At 43.1% G+C, this 22,486-nt stretch overlaps 1 protein-coding gene across 1 annotated transcript in view; it reads left to right on the top strand.

Moving 5' to 3' along the window:
- ARID5B (AT-rich interaction domain 5B) overlaps nucleotides 1–22,486 on the top strand; it is a 175,410-nt gene that overhangs the window by 127,256 nt on the left and 25,668 nt on the right. The window contains 4 exon segments of the mRNA XM_081824186.1: nucleotides 7,743–7,855; nucleotides 13,865–14,069; nucleotides 16,001–16,065; nucleotides 17,836–17,876. Of these exon segments, the coding sequence (XP_081680312.1) occupies nucleotides 7,743–7,855; nucleotides 13,865–14,069; nucleotides 16,001–16,065; nucleotides 17,836–17,876 (424 nt within the window).

Here is a 22,486-nt window from a genome sequence, read left to right as displayed (position 1 = left end):
AAAAATGGAAACACAAGTTATTTCAAAATCTTCAGAAGAACTACACAGTAAACATCGAAACAATGCACTTAATCTAATTGTTAATAGCTTTCACGCAGTTTTTTTCCTCAACGTCCAGCATGATCTTCTCCACTAAGAGTGGAGCCTGAGCCCCAGGGCCTGGAAATGGACCCTGGGTACCTGGCATCCAGTGAGAAGAATAGCAGGAGAAATGAGTTGCCAGGTAGAAGGTTGAGCCCCTACAGCATTTTTAAAAAGACCGTTTTTGGTTTTGCTGGGTTTGCGACTTCATAAAAGACCTTGCGGCTGGGGAAGGAAATCTGACCCTTTATTTGCAGGGTAACACCTGGACCAAATGGCCACCTGTCTGTAGTCTGTGCACCAAGCTAAGTCTTCGGGTATCCACTCTGCCCTGATGTTTCTTTACAGAATTGTAAAATTTGGACTTTTAAGGTGAAAGGGTCTTCCACCAGCTCCCGATGCCATGGTACGTACACCTCATCACCTCAAAGACAAGTAAGCATTTGTGAAAGAGCTGCAGGCCACCACTTCAAAGGGTCCCTTTCAGGGATCCTGAGGGGGACCTTTCCCTGAGAATGGGTCCCCTGACGGATATGTGAGTAGCCAGAACAAGCCAAAGGGAAGCTGAGGGTTTGAAAGTTCTGGCACGGATTTCAATCTCCTTCCCTGTTTCCAGAATTCTCTCCTTAGAGAGTCAGTCTCCTGAAAACCCAGACTCTCTCCTCACTCTGCACCTAGATTTAGCGCCCAGATTTTCCCCTCATTCTCTAAATGGTAGTGAAAAGTGTCTCTAATCCCCTTCTTCTTTGCCAGCGCCCTTGTAGACAAGCCTGTTATACACATCTAGAACATTTCTGCATTCCTTTGGAATTCACTACATTGTTTCGGAATAATATATAGATAACATTTGGTCATTTAAATTTCTCTCCCTGCTCAAGACACAGAGGGGAAATAAAGATAGAAATCTGCCTGTCACTTCTGGTAAAACCTGACTAAAAAAGAGGTTTGCTTGTGTTTTAATTCAAGAACGCATGGAGTCACATGCTTTCAAACCAATTAGCAATACAGATGAGCTAGCAAATCGAGTTCCATTTATAGGGTGGGGGAAGGGGAGAAGTCAAATTATCTGTGTTTTTAAGTGTTTCTGAGAAATAAAGACCTCCAGGGCAGAGAGAAGGCGGGTCAGGAAATAGCTATGCAAATCACATGCCTATGAAATTACTAAAACTTTGATCAGGGGCATTAACAATCGCTCCAGCATTCACAAGTATGAAACAAAGAGTGAGTAAGACTGGGCCTGTTTTGGAAGGGATTACAAGAGTGTTTACTTACATGGTTTGTTGAGCAGTCAATGAAGTCCACGGCTGTTTTGGACTTAAGCTGCCCGGGCAGTCCAGGTATGACAGACGCACTAAGACATTCCACTCTCATTAGTGACTCGTGGGGATCTCAGCAGTGCTGACTAACAGCCAAACTGGCTGGACCTCGTGTGAAGTCCGCTTCATTTTTTTTTCCCCACCTGCCCTCTTTCTAACCACACAACTGCTCACCCTGCACAGGAGGTGGGAGGGGACCTGGGTTCTGGGAGAGTGTAGTTCATTGGAAATGCTAAATTGTGGTCATGGGCACGGTGGTCCACACGGCGTCAGGGGAGAGCTGGGGGCTAAGGCCAACGTGGACACTCACGGTGGCCACGACATCCAGGGTCGCGGGCAGTGTGATGGGCGCTCTGGGGCACACACGACGGTCGACGCTCAGGGCAGCCGAGAGTGAGGGCATTTTGCGACCGGCTCTGGCCTCGGTTCACGCCTCTGAACTATTCTCTTTCATGCCTTGATTTGAGAAAAAAAAAAAAAAATTACCCTGGAAAAGGGAACTGTCAGAACAATTGTGGAGAATGATAACACGCTTGCAGTGGCTTTTGTTTGTTGTTTGCCTTACCTCCCGCCTCTGGCTGTCAAGTCAGCATTTACGTGGGAACGGCCCACGAGATGGAGTCGGGCTTGTTGATGGCCCCGGGGGCTCGTGTCTCAGACAACACAGTTGCCACCCTAACATTCCTGTTGGGTGTAGAAGGTTGTTTATGGGAAAACAGAATAAAAGTAAACTTGAAAAGTGTTAAGTCTGTGTGTCCCGAATGCTTTGCGCATTCACAGAAAGATTCAACCAATTAACAGACTCTGAGCACCGGGGCGGCTGCTGCCGCTTCCTGGCACGGCTCTCTTAGGTGTGGAGTAGTGAGTGTAGAGAAGATAGCTGCGGATTTGAAATACACGTTTCAGGGAGTCATTTTATGAATTTTTAAAATAAAAATGTTGACTTCAAGTTAAAGCCAAAATGAGGGCTGAGAGCTTCTGTTTTTCTTTTCTATTTTCCCAAGTATTTGAAAACTAAAATTCTGTAAGAGATTATCTGTGAAATGCCTTTCTTTTATTACACCCATAAATTTCAGGAGTGGCTTTGATCAAGCCTTCTGCCATGCTTGGTTTCTAGATCTTTTACTCATATATTAATAACTTTAAAAACACTCATCCTATTTTTGTTGTAGTGAAAGAGGAAGTTTCTAAATAGTCAAAAGGGAAACATTGAAAATAGAACACAGTAAATGATAACTAAATTAGGGTATTTTTTTTCCAGCAAGAGCAATGCTCCATGCTGAAACTTGCCAGAGTATTTTAAGATTATTGTCTATAAAGAAAATATATCAGAGAATTGAAATCCTCAGAGGAAAGGCCTTACAGAAATGCAAAGTATTATCAGAAATGCGTACTATACAAGGAATGATGTTTGTCAGTCCCTAATACATCAGTCAGGGGAGTTTAGTTTTCTGGCTTGTGTTTAGTGTTTAAAACACACACACACACACACACACACACACACACGTGCACGCATGCACGCAAAACTTGCAAATCAAGTGAGTTAACGCTCTGCCAACTTCCTCTAGATATTGACCCTGGGGGTCAAACTCTTAAGAAAATGAAGCCTGGTTTTCCATCCCCCTAATTGCAGTCCCCACCAGCAAGCAAGTCCTATCGCTAAGTGGAAGCTCACAAAGAATTTCTCGAGAGAATATGGAGCTGCTTTGGCAACAAAATCCTCTCTGCAAAATGAGAAGAAAGAGTTGTTAACTGATGAGTCAATCCTGCTTTTATAGCAGTTTATCTTCGTGGTATTTCCAAGAGCATAAATGTTATAAAAAAAGAGAGACGGTCATGACAGGAAGAACACAGTAGAAAAAAACAGGAACGTTTAAGCCAAAAGCAATTTACTTTGCCAGTAACTGGTTACATTTCCTTTGTTTTATTATTATTATTTCAAGAGCTGGGGTTGAGCCGAAAGTTTCCCACACCTGCGCTGCCCTGACACATAACTTGTCAGAACCCATAGTGAAGGGAATATATAAATGAATGCCTGCAAACCCTGAGCTTCTAGACCCTTTAAGAAAAGAAACAAACCCCAAAACCTTTTGCTTATGTTGCCTAAAAAAAAAAAAAAAGGCTTTATTTTATTAATGTTTGACGGAGTTAAGAAGAGGAAAAAACAAAACACACAGGTCAGATGTCAAAGTAGCCCAGAGCACTGGCGATCACTGATGCCCCTGGGATTACGGGCATGGAAATAGTAGTGACTTCACAGAGGTGCGTGCTTGTTAATTTCATGACGCTGAGTAGGAGGAACAGATGGGCAGTCAGAGAGGAAAGATTTTTTAAAAACCACAGAGATCTTTCACTGTTTAGGCAGAGGAATCAGTGGCCCACTGCAAAGGGGGAATGTGCACGGCGCTCTAAGTTTTATTAGACCTATGTGGCTTTAGTGGAAGCCTTTACCTGCTACTGAGTCAGGTCGATGGGGACCCTGCTCCATGTCAGGTCTGTAGGATGCCGTTGGCTGCCTGAGATGGACTCTAGCACCCTTGTGCTATGTGGTGTTTGGGGGAAGCTCCCTGGTGCCCGCCAGCCCAAGTTAATCATATAAATATCTCATTATGAGACAGAATGAGGGCCTGTGTCTGTCTGTCAGAAGTTACTTAAAACAGGGACTCTGGGTTGGAATCCTTCTGCTACCCGTAACCAGTTGCATGACCTAAGACAAGTAATTTCATCTCTGTCTCAGTTTCCTCTTCTGGAAGATGGGGATAATAATCTCACCTTCCTGTTGGTTTGCTGCGGGTTTTAAATGAGTTATTGTATGCAAAGTGCTGACTGGCACAGAGAAAGTGCTCAGTAAATAGCAGCTGTTATTATTATTCGTGTGTAATATTGAAAACATTCATGTAAAGAGCATTGACTGAACTCCGTGAATGAGCCAGGCCAGAGCTGGGCTGTGGATTATATACACATGTAAAAGTCACCGTGCATTTATTGCTTCACACATTTTTTTTTTTTTTTTGGTAGTGGAACTGACTAGAGCCAGTTGTGCTCTCAACAAGCATGCTCCCGGCTTCCCACACCCCTGACCACCACCACACCATAAAGCATTTGTTTTCACTCACCCGCCTGGCAAATGATTTGTTCTCTTGACTCTGTAAGAACAAAAAGTAGCCTGGGAACCAGAATTTTTACTCCCCCCGCAAAAAGCCAGCCCCTCAATCCCAAAGCTTCGCCTGGGGTCTTACAGATCCCAGAGGTTTCAGATTGCATTATGGGGTCTACCCCCCACCCCCCAGTCCTGCAGGCTCCATTCTCCCTGGGACTTTGAACATCAGCTCTTCCGGGCACTGGGGCATTGGAGACAAGATCACAGTCCTTCCGAGCGCCAGACACAAAGGCTTAACGGTCATCAGGAACCAAGGGCCTTAGGTTTTCTGTCTCAATTCTCAGAGCAAACTTGGAAGTCAGGTTAACCTGTTTACCTGGGTTACGTTCCCAGAGCTCAAGTGTAAATAGAGAAGGTGAAGGCAGTTTTACAGGTGCCCGGTGTGACAGGTGCGCACATGGGCAGGTTGGCGGGCTTGGCTTGTGAAGACTTGAAGGAGGTACATGTGGGCATCTTTAGTTTCATCCGTCACTTATTCATTCACCAGGCTGATATCATGTAATGCCATCTCCTGGGTGTGTGCTGGGCAGGTGACAGATGAATCCCACATGGTCCTGCCCTGAAGGACCCTCCAACTGAGGATGATAATAACCCATAAACTACAGCTAAAGTACCACGAAGACCATGGTACCTTCCAGAAGAGAAAGCCAGGAAAGGAGGGCAGAGGAGAAATGAGAAGAGAGGTACGTGAGTCTGAGGCTTGAGCCATTGGTGGGATTTGCCTAGCCTACCTGAAATGTCAGCCACTTGCCTCAGGAACAAAAGGCTTTTTCTCTTGATCAGGTCCCATTTAGAGTTTAAGTTTGCGTGACCAGAATATTAGGTGCTAGCCTGTTCTAAATTTAAAATTCTCAGAATCTGCTGGGGAAGGGCATGTGCTTCTCTGCGTTCTGAAAACAGCTCAAAGAATGGAGAAAATAGACCCGATTTGAGGATGACCTATTGTCGGTTCCCGGAACCTTTGCCTGTATTTAAAACAGCCTGTTCAGTACAAGTTCTATCTAAAAGGCCTTTGGGATTTGAAAGCTTTCTGGAAAGAAATGCTTTTAGGTTTAAGTGTTTTTTTGCCAAAATGTGAGGAAGGAGAGATCATAGTTAACAAGTCTGAGAACAGAGACGATACTGTTATGTTTCTTTTTCGTGAAATGTCTCAGACCTACCCCACATCATGCTCCCTTTCTGTCAGCTTTCTGCTCGGCTATTATTTTGATAAGGGACATGAAAGTACATCCTTCCCTCACACTCATTAAAGTCTTAGCACTTGGGTCCGTGGTGGAAACACCTCTGTGCTACCCTGAGTCTTCAAACCAAAATAGTCCACGCCCTGGCTCCGGGCTAAGGCCCGGGTCAGTTCATGGAAGGTGGTGGCATGAGGCTGTGACAGGGGAGAAGGAGGTCAGGATCCACAAAACAGGCCCGATGAAATCACCAACCCGGCGCAGGGAGGGCGGGCGGGCGGGGGGGGGGGAGGTGGGGAGCAGAGCCCTCCCTGCCAGTCTGGCAACTCCGGCAAAGTCCTCAGAGCTCATCCCACACACTCCGTGCTAGTCACTGCTGTGTGTTTACATGAGTAATGGAGCTGCCGGGGGAGGGGAGTTGTAAGCAGAGCGCGGAGCCTGGCAGCTCGCATTCACATTCGCATTCGCGTTCGCGTTGGGAGGGAAGCTGACCTCCACACCAAGTCAAGACTTCCAGGGACGGGGCCGGGAAGCAGTCACATGCTGTAGCTTTCGTGAGCACAGACATCCTCAGGCAGATGTTTGTCGACTGGAATGGGTAATCGCTACTTTCTCTTTGCTTGATGTTTGTCTGTGAGTTTGTTTACCTGTGATAATTCCAGGCTGGCTTTGGGGGATGGACTTCTGGACGCTCGTCTGGGGAGGGGGGGAAGGAGCGGAGAGCGGGTTTGGGAGGGGGAGCTGAGCCCCACAAGCCACTTTTTAAACTTTTGCCGGACTGGAAAGGAGCTAGCTCTGCTTTCCTGAGCTTTCCCAACAGCAGAGCTGTTATCCACAGTAGAAAAATCAAATGAGTGGGACTCGTTATGTGGATGAGATGAGTACATCAAATGTCCTAAAATCCCTGGTTAACTGTGTGATGTCAGGAAGTTGAACAACAATTAACAGCGTTGGAGTTGTTCAGAATTGGCGCTGTCATCATCCTACCTTAAAGCAATAAAAAAAAAGTGTGGGTGCCTCGAAAGGGCTGGAAGAAAACTGCTTGAGGGATAATTCATTCGTTTGGAATTGTTCGAGAGCTGCTCAGTTAGTGGTTTGTTTTAATTTTGCTCGGCTTGGGTGACTGATGGAGCTCAATGTGAAAGCTGATGCCGGACAGTCAGAGCACTAGATAAATAGCAGCCTTCTTTTTGCTGCTTTCTCTGTGGATCTTAAAGGGATCGAGCTCAACATCAAGGATGAAATAGAGCTTTGATTTGCATCTTGTCTGTGGCTTTAAAAAAGTATAATCTTCACAGAATCAGGCCAACCTCAGTGTGATTTTTGCAAGTTATTTTAAATAACCCTTGAGATCTTCATAAAAACTCTCTTGAAAAGGAAAAGAGAGCATGCTGATTTGAATGTAGCTGCCAGATTTGCTGAGATTTAAAACATGCTGGTTGCAATATTATTAGTAAATACCTGTAAGAATATCTTTCTGATTGGTATCATGAATGTCCTTTCTGTGCTCTCTCTCTACTTATTTGTATCCTATCAGCTTATTTGGATCATAATTTCAGAAAACACTCATGTCTCCACTTTTGAGGAGAGAGGCTTTCAAATGCTACATTACTATGATACCGTAATGGGCTGGCATATCACCTAGGTTTCTGAAAACGAGATACAAAACAAAAGGAATCATCTCGGAGCCTGGCTTAGGGTTGTCCTTCAGCTCAACATGTTTCTTTTCTAACAATAGGGAAGTGCATTTTCCTGATTATTGTCCTTGAGAGCCGAGAGCTTCATTTTATTTATACTAATTAGACATGTTAGCTTTGGGAAGAACTGTAGAGTCTACCAAGACACAGCCCTTCAGAGAAGGGGGCATAACGTGAAGGTTGGCTTCCACACGTGGGTGCGCTCCTCCGAACAGGTTAGAGGGCACCACTTTATTAACATTCTTGGTCTTTAATAAGGAAACCCATGCAAATGAAAATGTACATCAGTTTGTTCTTCGTTTGTTTTCAGCGCCAAATCTTAAAGGCAGACCACGCAAAAAGAAACCATGCCCACAGAGAAGAGATTCGTTCAGTGGTGTTAAAGATTCCAACAACAACTCCGATGGCAAGGCTGTGGCCAAGGTACGGTCGTTCGCTCCCTGCTCTCCATTTGGCTGCCTCTTGTTATTTTTCCCTTTTCTCTTTATCTCTCTGCTCTTGTGTCTTGGTGGCAGTTTTCAATTCAGAATCTGGCTTTGGTATTCACAGCTCTCTGTATCTGTTCCCTCCCCTGGGTGGTTGGGGGAAGGGGGAGCGTAGGCATTTTGATTAGTCAACAGAAAGACTTCCCACCTCCCAGTCTGGCCTGTTGGGTAAAGGACAGATGATTAAGCGCCCACGTCATTGAAGCTGAGGATTTCATAGAAGGTGACACAATGACATAGTTTACTCTGCTTGTATCAAAAATAGACCAAGATGAACCATCCTGTTTCTGAATGTGTTCATCTAAATATGTTGCAGAGATTAACAGAGGATGAAATTAGAAATAGCTAGAATTATGTTTTTTAGTTATATTTTTTCAAAGTCACCTCTAATTTACCTTGGAGTAAAACTGAAGATATTTACCTGTATGGAAAAATAGTTACATGGATACAGGTACCCATATAGACATTTGTATCTTCTTGAAGATCTCTCTTAACACAGAATGAAAATCCAAATTCTAAACTATTTTTCGGGCCCAGGCCCATTTTGCCCAAGCATTCCTTGGAGTCTTGAAAGTGCATGCCTGAGGTATTTAGCACCACGAAGGGTGAAGTGTCACTTTATATTTTTAGACTTACCTTTTTGACTTTTGTGAGGTTGGTCAGATTTGCACGGTTCTGTTTACTGGGTCTTTGCGCTTAGGTGTTGATTCTGTGCCAAAGACAGCAATAACCCCTTTAGGACCCGGATTGAAGACCAGATGTCAACTGATACTATGTTTCCAGATCCAGGAACTAAGCTTATGAAAATGGGAGCATTTTCACTAGTGGTGAATTTGGAAGATTCTGATGTAGGAAAATATGAATTTGGTTCTGTGTTGACAGTCTGCTGTTACTCTGCTCTGTATACCACTCCTCTTCCCAGTTTAATGAAGCCAACCCTAGACAGTCACAGTTTACAAGTCTTACTTTCAGCGGATGATTGTTTAATCAGGAAGTTCTGAGGACTTTTTGGTTAGGATTTCTTCGTGCTTCCAAGAATGCAAAGGGTTAAAACACAGAGATCAACCAGTAGAAATGTGTATTTTCTGGCTATACACCGATCTGCTTTCCTAAAGTTATTTTTGTCCTGCTCTTTTGACCTTCTGCAAATGAGTGCACATGGGTACCAAGAATGACATTTTCTAGTAATTTGGACATCTCAGCCCTAGAACTACCCATCAGCTTCCATGATCTTGAAGAATGTCAGCAGGAACAGTTTATTCCCTGTGATGTGGTTTGCAATATTGTAGAACAGACCGAGAAGGTTTTAGGATCCTAGCCTTTAGCCAAGCTTGCACTGCTGGTACCTTATGTTGGCACCCTGCCCCATACCTCCAAGGTGACATCATGTGTTTACCCCAGTATGTTCTGTACCTGAGCCCAGCAGGATGAAGCTCCTTCCCATGTCATTTGGAGTTACTAATGAAGTATGCCTCTGGGAATTTTACAAAACTCATACGAATTGATCTGAAAGACCAGCACCTCCAATATTCTCACCGGCGAAGGCCGCTCAAGACTCACAGTAGGACCCACAAAACTGCAGAGAACAGGAGCCTGTTCTATATTTGATGTTCACTGACTTCTTAGGAGGGATCGTAGCCAAACCTGGGTTTTCTGAGGGACCCTTTCCACACCCCTCCCACCAACGCTGCTGTTCAGAATCTTTACAAGGAGGCGGATCACCCTTCCATCGTTGGTTTCAGTGGTGAGTGGATGAGGCACCTGCCGCAGTCAGCCCCCAGGCACTGGTCTAAACACCTAGCTCTTCTCAGAGTCTTGGATTACAGTTCTGCCTTGGCTGCTTCCAACGGGTCTGGCAAGACCACTTCAACTAAAAGAAAGAACTAGTAGGTATAAAGTATGGCGGGCTTGTGTGTTGACACCAGCAGACTGATGGAAAGTCTCTACAGAATAAACAGGCCACCCCTGGGACGAGGATGACCACTAGAAAGGCATTTATGTCTTAAAGGGGTCTTTTCTCATGAAACACTGTCATAGAGATTACAAGCTTGTGACCATCTGATCACTTGCTGAACTGGAAGCAATATTTCAAGTAACAGTTTGGCTTTATGACCAAGACCTGTGTGACTGTTTTGCGAAAGTGTCTCAGACAGACTATTTCTAACCATGGATATATACCAGCTCCACACAGCAAAGCTCTCTAGCATGAGAACCTCCTGGATTTGTGGTCTGCATGGCTGGAAGAGCAGTTCAAGTAATTTGCCTGTTGCCATCAAAAGGTTGCACTCTCTCAATGAGAACATAAAAGCCAGCTTTGTAAGACTCTGTTTGTTAGGGACAGAGGATCCCGTGACAGCAAAAGTCACCCGGGGAAGAGGCTATCAGTTCTCTGAAGATGTCTTGAAAGTGTCCAGCCAAATCCTGCTATTTCCCTGGGATCATCTTATGCAGCAGATGTGGGTCCAAGCCCATTCATATGGGGATCTGTACAAGAAAAATCTTCTTGGTCCAGGCCTCTAATGGAAGGCCCACAGATAGAAGGCAAATGACTTTTCAGATTCTGTAAGCACTTTCGAAAGGCCAGAAGTATATTACAGGTGGTTTATATTCTAAAAGGAACAAAAAGAGGGAAACCATGGTGTGGTGTGCCATATGTTCTTCCACTTAAATCACAAACATCCCTTTGATATTTCACAAATGTGATACTTTCGTTATTTTCACTATGTTTCATCCAGTTTGGTTCTCAGAACCACCCCCAGGAATTATTCTTCCTTCTTCACTGGGAAGAAGATGAGGGTCTTCCAGCAAGTTAGTGACCACATCAAAATTAGATTATAGCTGCTTCTTTCTTGCTGGTTCATCACATCTTAACTGCCAGTCCAGTGAAAGGATGTGGTTAATATCAAATAGGTGGTGGCTCATTGAAAACATTAAATGTGGATTCTTTAATTAGCACTTCCTCAATCACTTTAGAAACCCCAAAGCTCTTAGTGAACTCAACAAGTAGAAGGCATTCAGGTTGGGAAAAACAGATCTCGTAATTAACTGTCACCATCAGAAGGTTGGTCTTTCTCAAGGTCAACATGAAGACCAGCTCCTGTTTCAAATTGCAGGAGATTAAAATGAGAATATTTGGGGTAAATGTGAGAATATGTAGAAAGGAACTTGGCTAGGTCCTACCCAGGAACAGAGTAATAGCCTAAAGGGCTTCTTTATGTTAACTGAAGAAATGTATGGAGCTAGCCCGAGAAAGGAAACCGCTGCTCACTTCTTACAAAGCCTTTGCGCGTCCCCACCCCCCGCCCCAGAGAGGAGAAACCTGCTGGCTCACCCACCTGGGTTCGGGATGGAGCTCAGTAGGCAGCAGCCTGGCTTTCCCAGGAGCCTTCTCTACAAAGCAGGGAGTCTGAATGATTTTGGACCTGGTTTGTGCACCTGGTCCGTGCTTTCCTTCTGTTTCTGGGTATTTCTGCACAGTTTGCGGCAGAAGGTTAGGCAGCCATCTAGACACTGAGGGAATGCTCATACTCCCTTAACAGTGGTACTTCTGACCTCATAATATAAATAATGGCCCATGATCGCTGCAAATTTAAGACTCAGGCTGTTTTATATGCAAATCTTATATCTACTCCTGTTTGTGCAAAACCAGGGTTTGGAGTGAGGCAGACCTGAGTCTAAACCCAGAGTTCTGCCCCCATGAACCGACTAACAAAATACATAACCTCGCCGAGCTTCATTTTCCTCAACTGTAAAATGGAGCTAGAGGCCTCCTTTGATGGTTGTTATGAACATTTGGTGGACTATGGGAAGCCCACAGCACTGTATCCAGCTCATTGTGGGGGCTCAATTGATACTGGTTTCCTTCCCTTTGCTCAATATACAATAGAAGGAATGGAGCCCTTTTATACTTTGGAAACCACCTAGTTTTATCTTGTATTCCTCATTTGATAGATCACGTTTCTAAGCTGTAGGTTTTGTAATGCCTAGTAATAAGATATGCTTTTAAGTGGAAGTACGTTTTGACTATCGATTCCATTTTTTATGAGTGTCAGTAAATTATAGTGTTTAATACCGCACAAGCCCTAGAATGAGACTACCTGGGTTCAGATCCAAGCTCACCACTTACTAACTTGGACATGATCCTGTGGCCATCACTCATCCCCTCTGTGCCTCAGTTTCCTCATCTCTAACGCAAGAATAATCACGAGCCTCACTAGGGTTGTGGACATAAAATGAGATAATGCTTTAAAAAGTGCTTAGAATGGAGCTTGGCTACATCGTAAGCACTCACGAAAGGCCAGGGGCAATACAGATTAAAACTGGAATGATTTTCTGATTTCAAAAAGGCATTAAATTAGAGATTTCATCAGAAATTGAGACTCAGTCTAAAATTTGACAGTGAGAAATGATGACGACATAAATTTCACAGGATGTTCTCCTTAATGTAATGTGACAAAGTACTAAAGTTCGAAAATATTGTAAGTAAAAATTCTACATGGAAGAATGTTTTAGTCCCATTTCCACAGCCCCTTAAAAATTAAAATCTTATCTAGAGGCCCAGTTGAATGAGTTGTACAGGAAGTTTTATTTTTTCCAGAACCAGTCTAAAGATATTAACCTCACATGTTCACTTGAGAGAATAAGTTAAAGAAAGCCCTGGCAGGAGGATACAGTTCCCTTTTATAAATAAGCATAGCCTTTTATATTCTTAAGGCCTGAGAAGGAGACGCTGAAGGGAAAGAGAAAGAGGGGTCAAAAATCTGAAATGGAAAACAATGTCGAATATGTGGGACATTTTTATTCATAACATTTCCCCAGCACTTGCCCTCTTCTCTTCGATGTTAGATATAGAGATGTAAAGAATATCGGAATGTACACATTCCCCATGGGCGCGCTTGAACTCAAAGTCTGACCCTTTGTACTTCCCCCTTTTACAATTAAAATAGCTCAGCAACTTAGCGTTATATTTAACAACCATCAAAGGCCTCTTGTAGAACATGGCAGTGAGCAGGGAACATTAGGTTAGCTACTTAGTTTGCTGAGTTCCATATTCGCCTAGACTGTGGAAGGAACAACATCTGGCACGTTGGCCACCATTAGTTTTTAAATATGGTGCTTTCCATTTACTCTTCTTCGGTTTTTAACTGACCTCTACTCTCCTTTGTGGCAAGTTAGTATCTCCTATTACATGCTCAGAGCTGACCGAAAAGCCATTAAAGAGTGAGATCTTTTGTTTCCTACTGAGGGCATATCTGGGCATCCCCCTCAAGTGAGAGACAGAACACACCTTGCTGGTGTTCCTGATGCCAACATCTGCCGGCATTGACATGTTTTTTTCAGGTGGCTGGAAATAATAGCAACAAAAGAAGTTTACTCTGAAGAAGTAAACTTTCTTTCATGTTGATTCAAAGTGCGAAATATGGGACTATTTACTAAGAAGACAGGGCTTTGTTCAATGACATTAACAGATGGTGCCCCTTGGGAAAATAAAAGTGTGTAAAGGGGCAAAAGAATGGTCCCACTCCCACCAGATGCGGACACTGTTTCTGGTTTCCTATCAGCGTACTTGTAAGGACTCTAAGGCTGGCATAGTTCAGCAAACCATGGCCCCCTCACCACCTGTTTCTATAAATAAAGTTTTATTGGAACACAGCCGTACCCATTCGCCTATATGTCTGTGACCGCTTCTGTGCTAGTTGAGTAGTTGCAACCGAGCCGATCTGGCCCCAAAGCCTGCAATATTTACTACCCGGCCCTTTACGGAAAGTTACCACCTACTGGTCTGAGACAATTCATATTCGGTGTTGCCTCCAAAAAGCTCCTTGAGGGCAAGGTTAATTTACTGGCTCACCCCTCCCGCACTGTGAGAAGTGTCATGGCTGTGTCTTTGTTGAGCGTTCCGAGGCAGTACTTGATTTGATGTGGCATATTTTCCCCCTTTTTCCAGGTGAAATGTGAGGCCAGGTCAGCCTTGTCCAAGCCGAAGAATAACCATAATAACTGTAAAAAAGTCTCCAATGAAGAGAAACCAAAGGTTGCCATCGGTGAAGAGTGCAGGGCAGATGAGCAGGCTTTCTTGGTGGCACTTTATAAATACATGAAAGAGAGGAAGACGCCGATAGAACGAATACCCTATTTAGGTTTTAAACAGAGTAAGTATGCTTGTTTTCATTTCTGAAAGATCAAAACTGCTCCTATTCTTTAAATTGGGAAAAAATTTTGACTCAGGGTTATGTTGCAATCCTAATCTGGGGATGATGCTCTCTCTGTTTATACTAAATCTACAAATCATCCAGCCCAGGAATTTTTCTCCCTGCCCCTTTCCGTTACGCTGTTCCCTTCTGGGGCAGTTGCCGTGAGATATTTATAGGCTTGAATCCACTGATTATGACTGGAAATAGACATGTTGAAAGTTTCTCATTTTCTGTTTTGTCAATCTTGAGTGTCTGTAACGCCTTTCTTCTGAGATAATAATATGACGTCGCTTTATCAGGCCCAGATGTTGCCTGCAAAAAGGCAGCTTTAAAGAGGAGGACATTGAAAGGTGGACAAAACAACCAGAAAGAGAAAACGTTATTTCCTAAGCCCCAAATTTGTTAAGAGATAACAAAAACCTGACTTCAGAGGAAACATGAAATACCCAGATTTGAACCGAAAGCCCAATTTTGGATTACATTTAAGCATCATAATACATTTTTAAGTAGAAAAGGAAACTCGCAGCTGAGCAGAATTCCATAGAAAAAAGAGAAGAAACCCAGATCCGGTCCTGATTTCACAACCGAATATATGTATTTTGCCTCTGTCTGGATTTTGTAGCACACAAAGCAATGAGCCCCTGGCTTGAAATAGTATTTTCTCCAAACATATCTTCCTAGATTAAAACCATGTGTCATTTTGATGAAGAATGTCAAACCTGTATGTTTTACATAACAATTTACATACCTAATAGCAATTGGCACTGATTGCAAGAGAACACTCGCAGCCATTATAAACTTATGTAACTACGAATGATTACAATGTTTGTCTGAAAACTGGTTGCTTGAAATAGAAGTAAAATTAATGTACTATGAACAGCTTTGTTGCATTATGCATTGGTTCAGATTAAATCAGGGCCGAGGCAGGGCTCTTGATAGCTTTGAAATAGTGCAAGGTTCAATGAGGCTTTTCCAATGTGTTGTGTCAAAGAGCCTTTTTTTTTTAATTTTAATTTTATTCTTCATTTCCCTTACCAAGGAATTACTCGAAATTCAATTTTCCCCCTCTTGTAAAAGAGTCAAATCCATAGCAGTCCCATTCCATGGTGTTTGGGACAAATGAACAGATTTGCCAGCAGTTTGGCATAGTTGTTTAACAGAATAGACGTATGCAAGCCCTGCAAAGAGAAATCTGTGTTAGAAGAGTATATACTCAAAACATCACTTAGGGGACTAACTGGACTCAGGACTCAATTCTGTGAATGAGTTCTTCCTTCGCTTTGATCTGTTATGTCACCAAGACTTCAAGGGTAAAATATGTGTCTTCCTACTCATTGCAAGGCACCACGTGTTAGTGAAATACAGTATGAATTCTTAATATAGTGCTGCCATCAGACATTCTATTAAAAAGGTAATCATGTATTACAGTGGCTGGTATTTATTGATTATGATAAGTTCTTATCTGAAGGAAGCATGATGTAGTACTCTTTAATCAATGGCTTCTTTCTAAGGGTTGAACAAGACCAACCCTAATTTTGAAATCTCACTCTTTTCCCCAAGGACGCTGTAACTTAGCTTCCCTGGGTCTGCTGATGGCAACAGGATTAAAACTGTGTTGTCCTTTATCCCCAAAGTAGAACCATTTCCGTATTTGTGACTGTTTCTTAAGAAATATTTTAAGTGGTAATAATATATCCTGTTGTTGAATGCTCTTTGGCAAATTGTTTCCTAAGAACTTAGCTCTCTGGGGTACTAGTGTTTTGGTTTTTGGTTGTGTTTTTTTTTTTTTTCCTCTTTCTCATTGAAAACAAAACAAAATGTTTTAATTGACATTTCTTGGAAGTATGTTAATGCAATGCTTATCTAAATACTTATTGTCCCTCTAACAGTTAACCTTTGGACTATGTTTCAAGCTGCTCAAAAACTGGGAGGATATGAAACAGTAAGTGTTTAAGCAACTTAAATGAAATAATTTTGCAATCTAACTCCCCCACCCCTTCTCTGACCAAAATGGAGAAAATACAAAAGCTAACCGTCCCTGACTGCCTTCTCAAATGGCTCCACACTTTTGGGGGTTTATTGGGCCGCTTTTGGAAATGATCCCAATTAGTTCCAGGTTTGGCAAAATTGTAAACTTGTCGTAAAAACTACAAGTGGAAAACATATGTAACTCTCCCCTGTCAGGGAAATTAGTTGGGTCTGTAATTTTTTCCCATGTTGAGAAAGGGCTATTATTGTACAACAAGCCAAGATTGCATAAAAGAAATTTCCCTTGGCAACATACCTGACATCTGTTCATGTCTAATATGGGAAATGTATTAAAGGCTTTCAAAAGTAATCAGTATTGGCCATTAAGGAATAGAATGCAGCAGAATCTTCTCTTATTCTAGGGCAAAGAAGCTTTATTAGACAAGGGTCAGTGCTGCATAAACAGGAAGTTATCAAACTTATTCAGAACAGGCTCTGACACTCTTTATCAGCTAATTCTAACTGACAGGAACGGGTTATTTTTAGCCCACAGGAAAATTTGATGGCCACGGATTTTACAGCATGTATTTTGAACCAATAAAACGTTAGAGCAACAAACTAAGATTAAAATCTTGAAAGAAGAAGAAAGGAGCTGTATTAATATAGCACACAGATGAAATCTGTAATAAAATCAATTGACATAGGAAGATGTCGTCATTGGAAATATTTTCTCCTCCACACAATGATCAGATTAAGTTGTGCAGTTTCTTCGCAATTGAATATTTTTTTTTCTTTCCTTATGAAGTAACCTGGGATATCTCTGTAACATAGTAAAATGACAGTAAGAGACACAGAGTCAAGAAAATGAAATTCATTTTTAGCCCCACCGTAATAACCAGGGTTTCTTGCCAGATATAGCATATTGTTCCACAAACTAATATAATGGTTTGATGTCAGGGTTTTGGAATGGGAAAAGATGGCAAGCATGATGTGATTCGGATAATCTCGTATTTACTGTAGAGATACCTGCCATGAATTCTGACTCAGATTCTAAGATGGGAGTAAATGTGTGTGTAAGATGTTTAAGACCTGGGATATATGTACCTGTTTATAAAGCAATATAATGCTCATATGAAGTATTATAAAATGTGTGTTTCATAGACATGAATTTACTTAAACATTTGTTTTACCAAGCACCCTCTGTAAATATAAATAATATAATTTTTCACTTGGTTGGATCTGTTGATAGAACAAAGAGATTGACTCCTTGCCATGGTGGCTCATAGTTTTGCAAAATCTTAAGCTAATTATAGCTTTTGTCCATGTGAAAAAGATAGCTTATTCAGAGCTAGCCTCGTGGATTTAGGAGTCAGCCCCATAGCCTAGATTTTTAAGTCTTAACGCTCGATGTTAAGAACAGGAATACACATTTGTATGAACAGCGGATAAGTTATGTGATACTGCACAATATTATGAAATGTCTTTTTAAACCCAGAAATGTATTGTTGTTTACTGATAGAGAGAGTGCCAACAAATTTCACAGAATCCGTTTTTCCTGCTTTTGTATCTTCTCCATCTTCACAAGGATCTGTTTTCCCCATGCAACAGCAAGTGGGTGTAGAATACACAAAAGAAACTTCTGATAAGTTTCAGGGCATTCTTCTTTTGTTGAATGAGCGAAATAACAAATGACTGCGCAATCAGCCAATCAGCGGAACACATAGGCCAGTGGTTCTAGTTGCTTGCCATCCAGGAGAGGCAGTGGTTATGATTAAGAGACAAGGTGGAAAAAGATCCGTTCCCTGTTCAGGTATAGTACTGTTTCATTTTAGAAATGAGGGAAGGAAGACTTGTGGCTCTCGTGCCATCTGAGCAGAATTTTGGAGAATCGATGGAATTTAGACATGAATTATCACAGCCTTCCAGGAAGAGAAAGCCAGATGGAGAAATAAAATGTGGAGGTAGAATGATGTTGGACATGGAGAGTTTGAGTAATGTAAAGTTGGGTGACCAGGTGGCTGGGATGAGTGACCTCGAAGGTGAGTCCAGAGAGGATGGAGCCCTGTGAGAAAGGCTTTTAGATGGTAGCCCCTGGACTTATCCTGTCGGCTGGCTGGGGGCGGGGGAGGGGGAGCAACGCAGAGAAGATTGATAACAAGCTAAGTGTTATGTTCTGCCCCTCATTCTGCATTCACTCTGTGTGTGTGGGTGGAGTCAAGTAGAGAGATGCTGGGATGGGGGGCGGGGCATCTGGGAGACCCGATCAGCATCTGCTTCCCATCTGGTTGTGTATGAGCTGCAAGTCTTCAGCCAAGCCACAAAGAGGACTGGCAACCTCTGGAATCGCTCCTTCCCTCCTTCTCTCTCTATTTACCCATCAACTCCCTCATTGTTCGTTGGGCCCCTGCCATTCTTCACCCCCAAGTTTTTCATCTCCTCTGAGACAGCAAATCTACTTAGCCCTGTGAACTATAAAATCTACATCCGGGGTCAAAAACTAGATGAAGCCGGTTGGTAGGATTTTTCCTTCCCTCCTCCCTTCCTCCCTCTCTTCTCTCCTTCCTTTCCTTTTTATTTTTTTAATGCTTCATACTACCTTGCTGTCCCTGTAGGCACTGCAATTGGCTACTCGCATGCTACGTTGAAGCTTTTGAATCCCCCAAGTACAGAATACATTTTTCCATTGGTATATATTGACCAATAAACGGAATGAAATATTCAGTGAGGATTCAGTTTTGAAGTCAGTCCAGAATAAGATCCCGTCTGAGGACTTAAGTTGTCATCGTTGTGTTATTGAAAGACATTTATCTGTGAGATTATCTGGTAGCAGAAGCAAGTGTAGACTTGTCATTAGAGCTCAGAGGAGATCTTAGAATCTTCTAGATCCGTGGCTCCCAAAGGCCACTCGAGAACTAGGGCTCAGATTTGCAAAGGGGAACTTGAAAGTATAGGGAGCTGTCTAGACCTCCACACTGAGCCGTTAACTGCGGTGGGCCTGGGCCTAAGAACCCGAGAATCCTTTTTGACAAGCGCTCTGGGTGATGTTAATTCAAAGCTAATGGTAACAGTGACTATTCCCACTTGTGGGCTCCTTGCTTCACGATGTGGCCCCATCTCAGTCAAGCATCAAAGATTAGAAAGTTGTCTTCACGCTATTACTAAAGAAGCCCGCCAGAATATTACCATTTCTTTGGCTCCAAAGCAGCACCAAGTTTCCAACGAAGGTTTTTCCATTTGATAAAGTGGTAATCCAGCTAAGTCGGGACCTGATAAGCCCTTTTCATTTTGAATGAGGGAAAGAGTACCGTCCGAATCTTTTCATGTTTTGCAAATTGGCCTTGGTGCAGAGAAAGATACTTGCCCTGCTCCAGTCCATACCCTCATTTTACAAGTGAGGAAACTGAGGCACAGTGAGGTGAAATGAGTTGCGAGGGGTCGTCGTGGACTTCAGATTCTGACTTGCTGAGATTTTTGCACCCAGCTGTCACAACCTCCATAGAAACATTGAAAGGAAAGAGATGCATAAGTGACCATTCTTTGTGCCTTCCACGCCCAGCGGTGTCTTCTGTATCTACAGTGCTTTCTCCCTATTTTGGGTGATATTTTGGGAAAAGCCTCCAATAGCCTACCTTCGTTAGTAGCGTCTTTCAGTAGATTCTTTGTACCTACCCTGAGCCTTACCCGACACACTAACTACTAGCTGAGATTTTATCTGATTCTCGAGAAAAATCTGTGAACTTAGGAGGTGGGTCAAGAAGCCTGCGTGATGTAAACATTCAGTAATAGTAAAAAATTGCAAGTTTCAAATTCGTAGAGGTATCTCTTCTGCTGTTAACTTGTGATTAGATAAAGACATCTCTCTGGAATTCCTTCTGGTTATAAAAAGAGGCCATCTTAATTGGCTTGTTTTTGTTTGTGGTTATAAACTATTCCAAACCTTCTGGTTTGAATTGCGGATTATGGATTATTTCATCGCAGTCCTTCACAACCCTCAAATTGAATTAAAAAAAAAAAAAAGAGGAGCAGAAGTTTTATTTTAAGCCTTTATAAGCATTTGACTAATGGCTGTATTCAGTTCTGTTGGCCTCCTCTGCCTTTGCTGGAAATGAATTTTGTGTCTCTGCATCCTTAGGTTTAGAGATCGCAAATGTACCGAATGGATTTGATTCCCTAAAAAATAATATCCTGGCATTTTGATTGGTTGGCAGTGAGGATCCTTCCTTTACAATCATATATCCAACTTCTCCTCCCAAATGTTTTAGAGCAGAGAGCAGGCTCACCCACAGTTGAGGAAGCAGAGCTGGATAAAACTGTACTGATGAGCAAAAGAGGTCTTCACTTCAGTGTCTGGTGAAGCAATTAAAGCTTGAAGAGTAGCTTGGGGTATTACCAGGATGCAGCGTGTGGAGGGTGGTTTGCTAAAGTGATTTCCATTTGGCTAACCATGTGATGGTAAGCCAGAGGCAATATTTGGAGAGAAGGTAGAGTAGGGAAATGGGTCTTGAGAAAAATCTTATTCTAGAGGCAAAGGACCATGCAAGCGTTGCCTTCTAAGAATGCCAGTTAGCAGGTCCTTCTCTCCCCACGGGTGAGACAGGACCATTATTTCTCATCTGGAGGAAGAAGTCACATGTCTTCTTGCTGGAAGGATTAGGCTCTGACACCAGATTCTGGCTTTGACATAATTTCAAGACATCCTCTGAATCTAACCCTAGTACTCTGGACGGACAAAGCCTCTTGCTTAATTCAGAATTCTCGAGGCCAAAGATGATGTCATGTAGTTTTGAAAGGCTCCAGTTCCTGGAGTACTACCAGAAAAAAAAGTCATCTTCCTTGAATTCAGTCCGCCCTCAAGGTGTCCCGAGAAAGAGGCTGTTTCTCGGAGCAGCCTGGGCATGCAGGCAAATGTTCTTTTTGACTCCACATCTGCTACATTCTTAAGCCATACACACTCGAGTCCTGCAAGATTTCTGATTGCTGTTTCCTAACCAGGCCACAAAAATTCCAACATTATTTCATCCCTGCAACCGCGAAGGTAAAGAAACCCAGCTCCAAGGCCATGTCTTGGGTTAAAATCGTTTCCCAGTTGTTGTTGTTTTTTTAAACAACAGGATATTTTCATCAAGTAAGCTATAGATGGGACAGATTCCTTTCCTACCCCCTGGACCCGTTTTCTTGGCAGAGGTGTGAAGGGTTAGTTTCAGGCCACCTTGGGTTCCAAAGAGCGGTTTGAAAACCACTGTGTTTAGAAACAATGAACATACATAAACATAATAGGTGTACAGTGCTCTTCAGTCTCTTGGGTCTTACCCACACCAGGGAAAGAACTGTCAAGTGTCTTCAGAGTGAGGTGAAGTCTCCACACACCTAGATTGGTTTGCTGTATGTGGGTGTGGTCTGCTTGGTTTTTCATCTTGCTTTATGGTTAATGGTATGGGGTTATGCTTCCTGCTAAATTATGAACCCTTGAAAGTAGTAACTTCTCTTTCTTTTCATGATATCTCCCCACCCTCAGCCCTCCATCTTCCACCTTCCCCCTCCACACCTCTGTGACTGGCCCAGGGCCCTCCAATGGCAGCCAGTAGACGCTGGGCTGATGTCAGGAATCCCTATCATTTAAGCGCGGCTTTTGCAGGAGATGACGGGGGAAGCACAATCCAAGAGAAAACGTTGCTTGAATGAATTTGGCCGTTCTCTTTAGGAAACAAAGAGCCAGAAGTTCTTTGTATCCTTAAAAACCTAAAATAATAGAAGGTCAGGTAGAAACGTGACCATGACCGGGAGGCTCCAGTTTAACCAAAGAGCTAGTCAGACTCACCCCATGGCTAGATCAGACTTCCCAGCTGCGTGGAACGGGGGGCTAGAGACTACGAGGCAGACATTGGTTTTGCCCCAGTGGGGTTTTAGAGATAACACACATTCCGGGCTACAGGATAAAAACCCGGAGCAGATACATACTTCGGCATGACAGGTGGGAGCACGATGCCCGGCAGCTGGGCCAGGAGGAGTTCTTGCATCTTCCCTTTCTCCTTAGAGGGCGCCGGGACCCACAGTGGGTTGGACAATGGGAGGAGTTAGACATTTCTCGCTTTAAAGCCCATGGACGGGGGCGCCTGGGTGGCTCAGACGGTTAAGTGTCTGCCTTCAGCTCAGGTCATGATCCCAGGGTCCTGGGATCGAGTCCCACATCGGGCTCCCTGCTCTGCGGGGAGCCTGCTTCTCCCTCTGCCTCTGCCTCTCTCTCTTTCTGTCTCTCATGAATAAATAAATAAAATCTTTAAAAAAAAAATATCAGTTTTGCAATCCAGAGGCTGTTTGTATTTTTTTAAAAAATAATAGACTTTTGGGTGCCTGGGTGGCTCAGTTGGTTAAGCGTCTGCCTTCGGCTCAGGTCATGATCCCAGGGT

Source organism: Leptonychotes weddellii, chromosome 6, assembly GCF_054177405.1.
Source record: "Leptonychotes weddellii isolate Sample4059 chromosome 6, ASM5417740v2, whole genome shotgun sequence".
In the NCBI taxonomy this organism is placed as follows: domain Eukaryota; kingdom Metazoa; phylum Chordata; class Mammalia; order Carnivora; family Phocidae; genus Leptonychotes; species Leptonychotes weddellii.
Note: the sequence above shows the minus strand (reverse complement) of the source record. Positions and strands in the feature narration are given on the sequence as shown.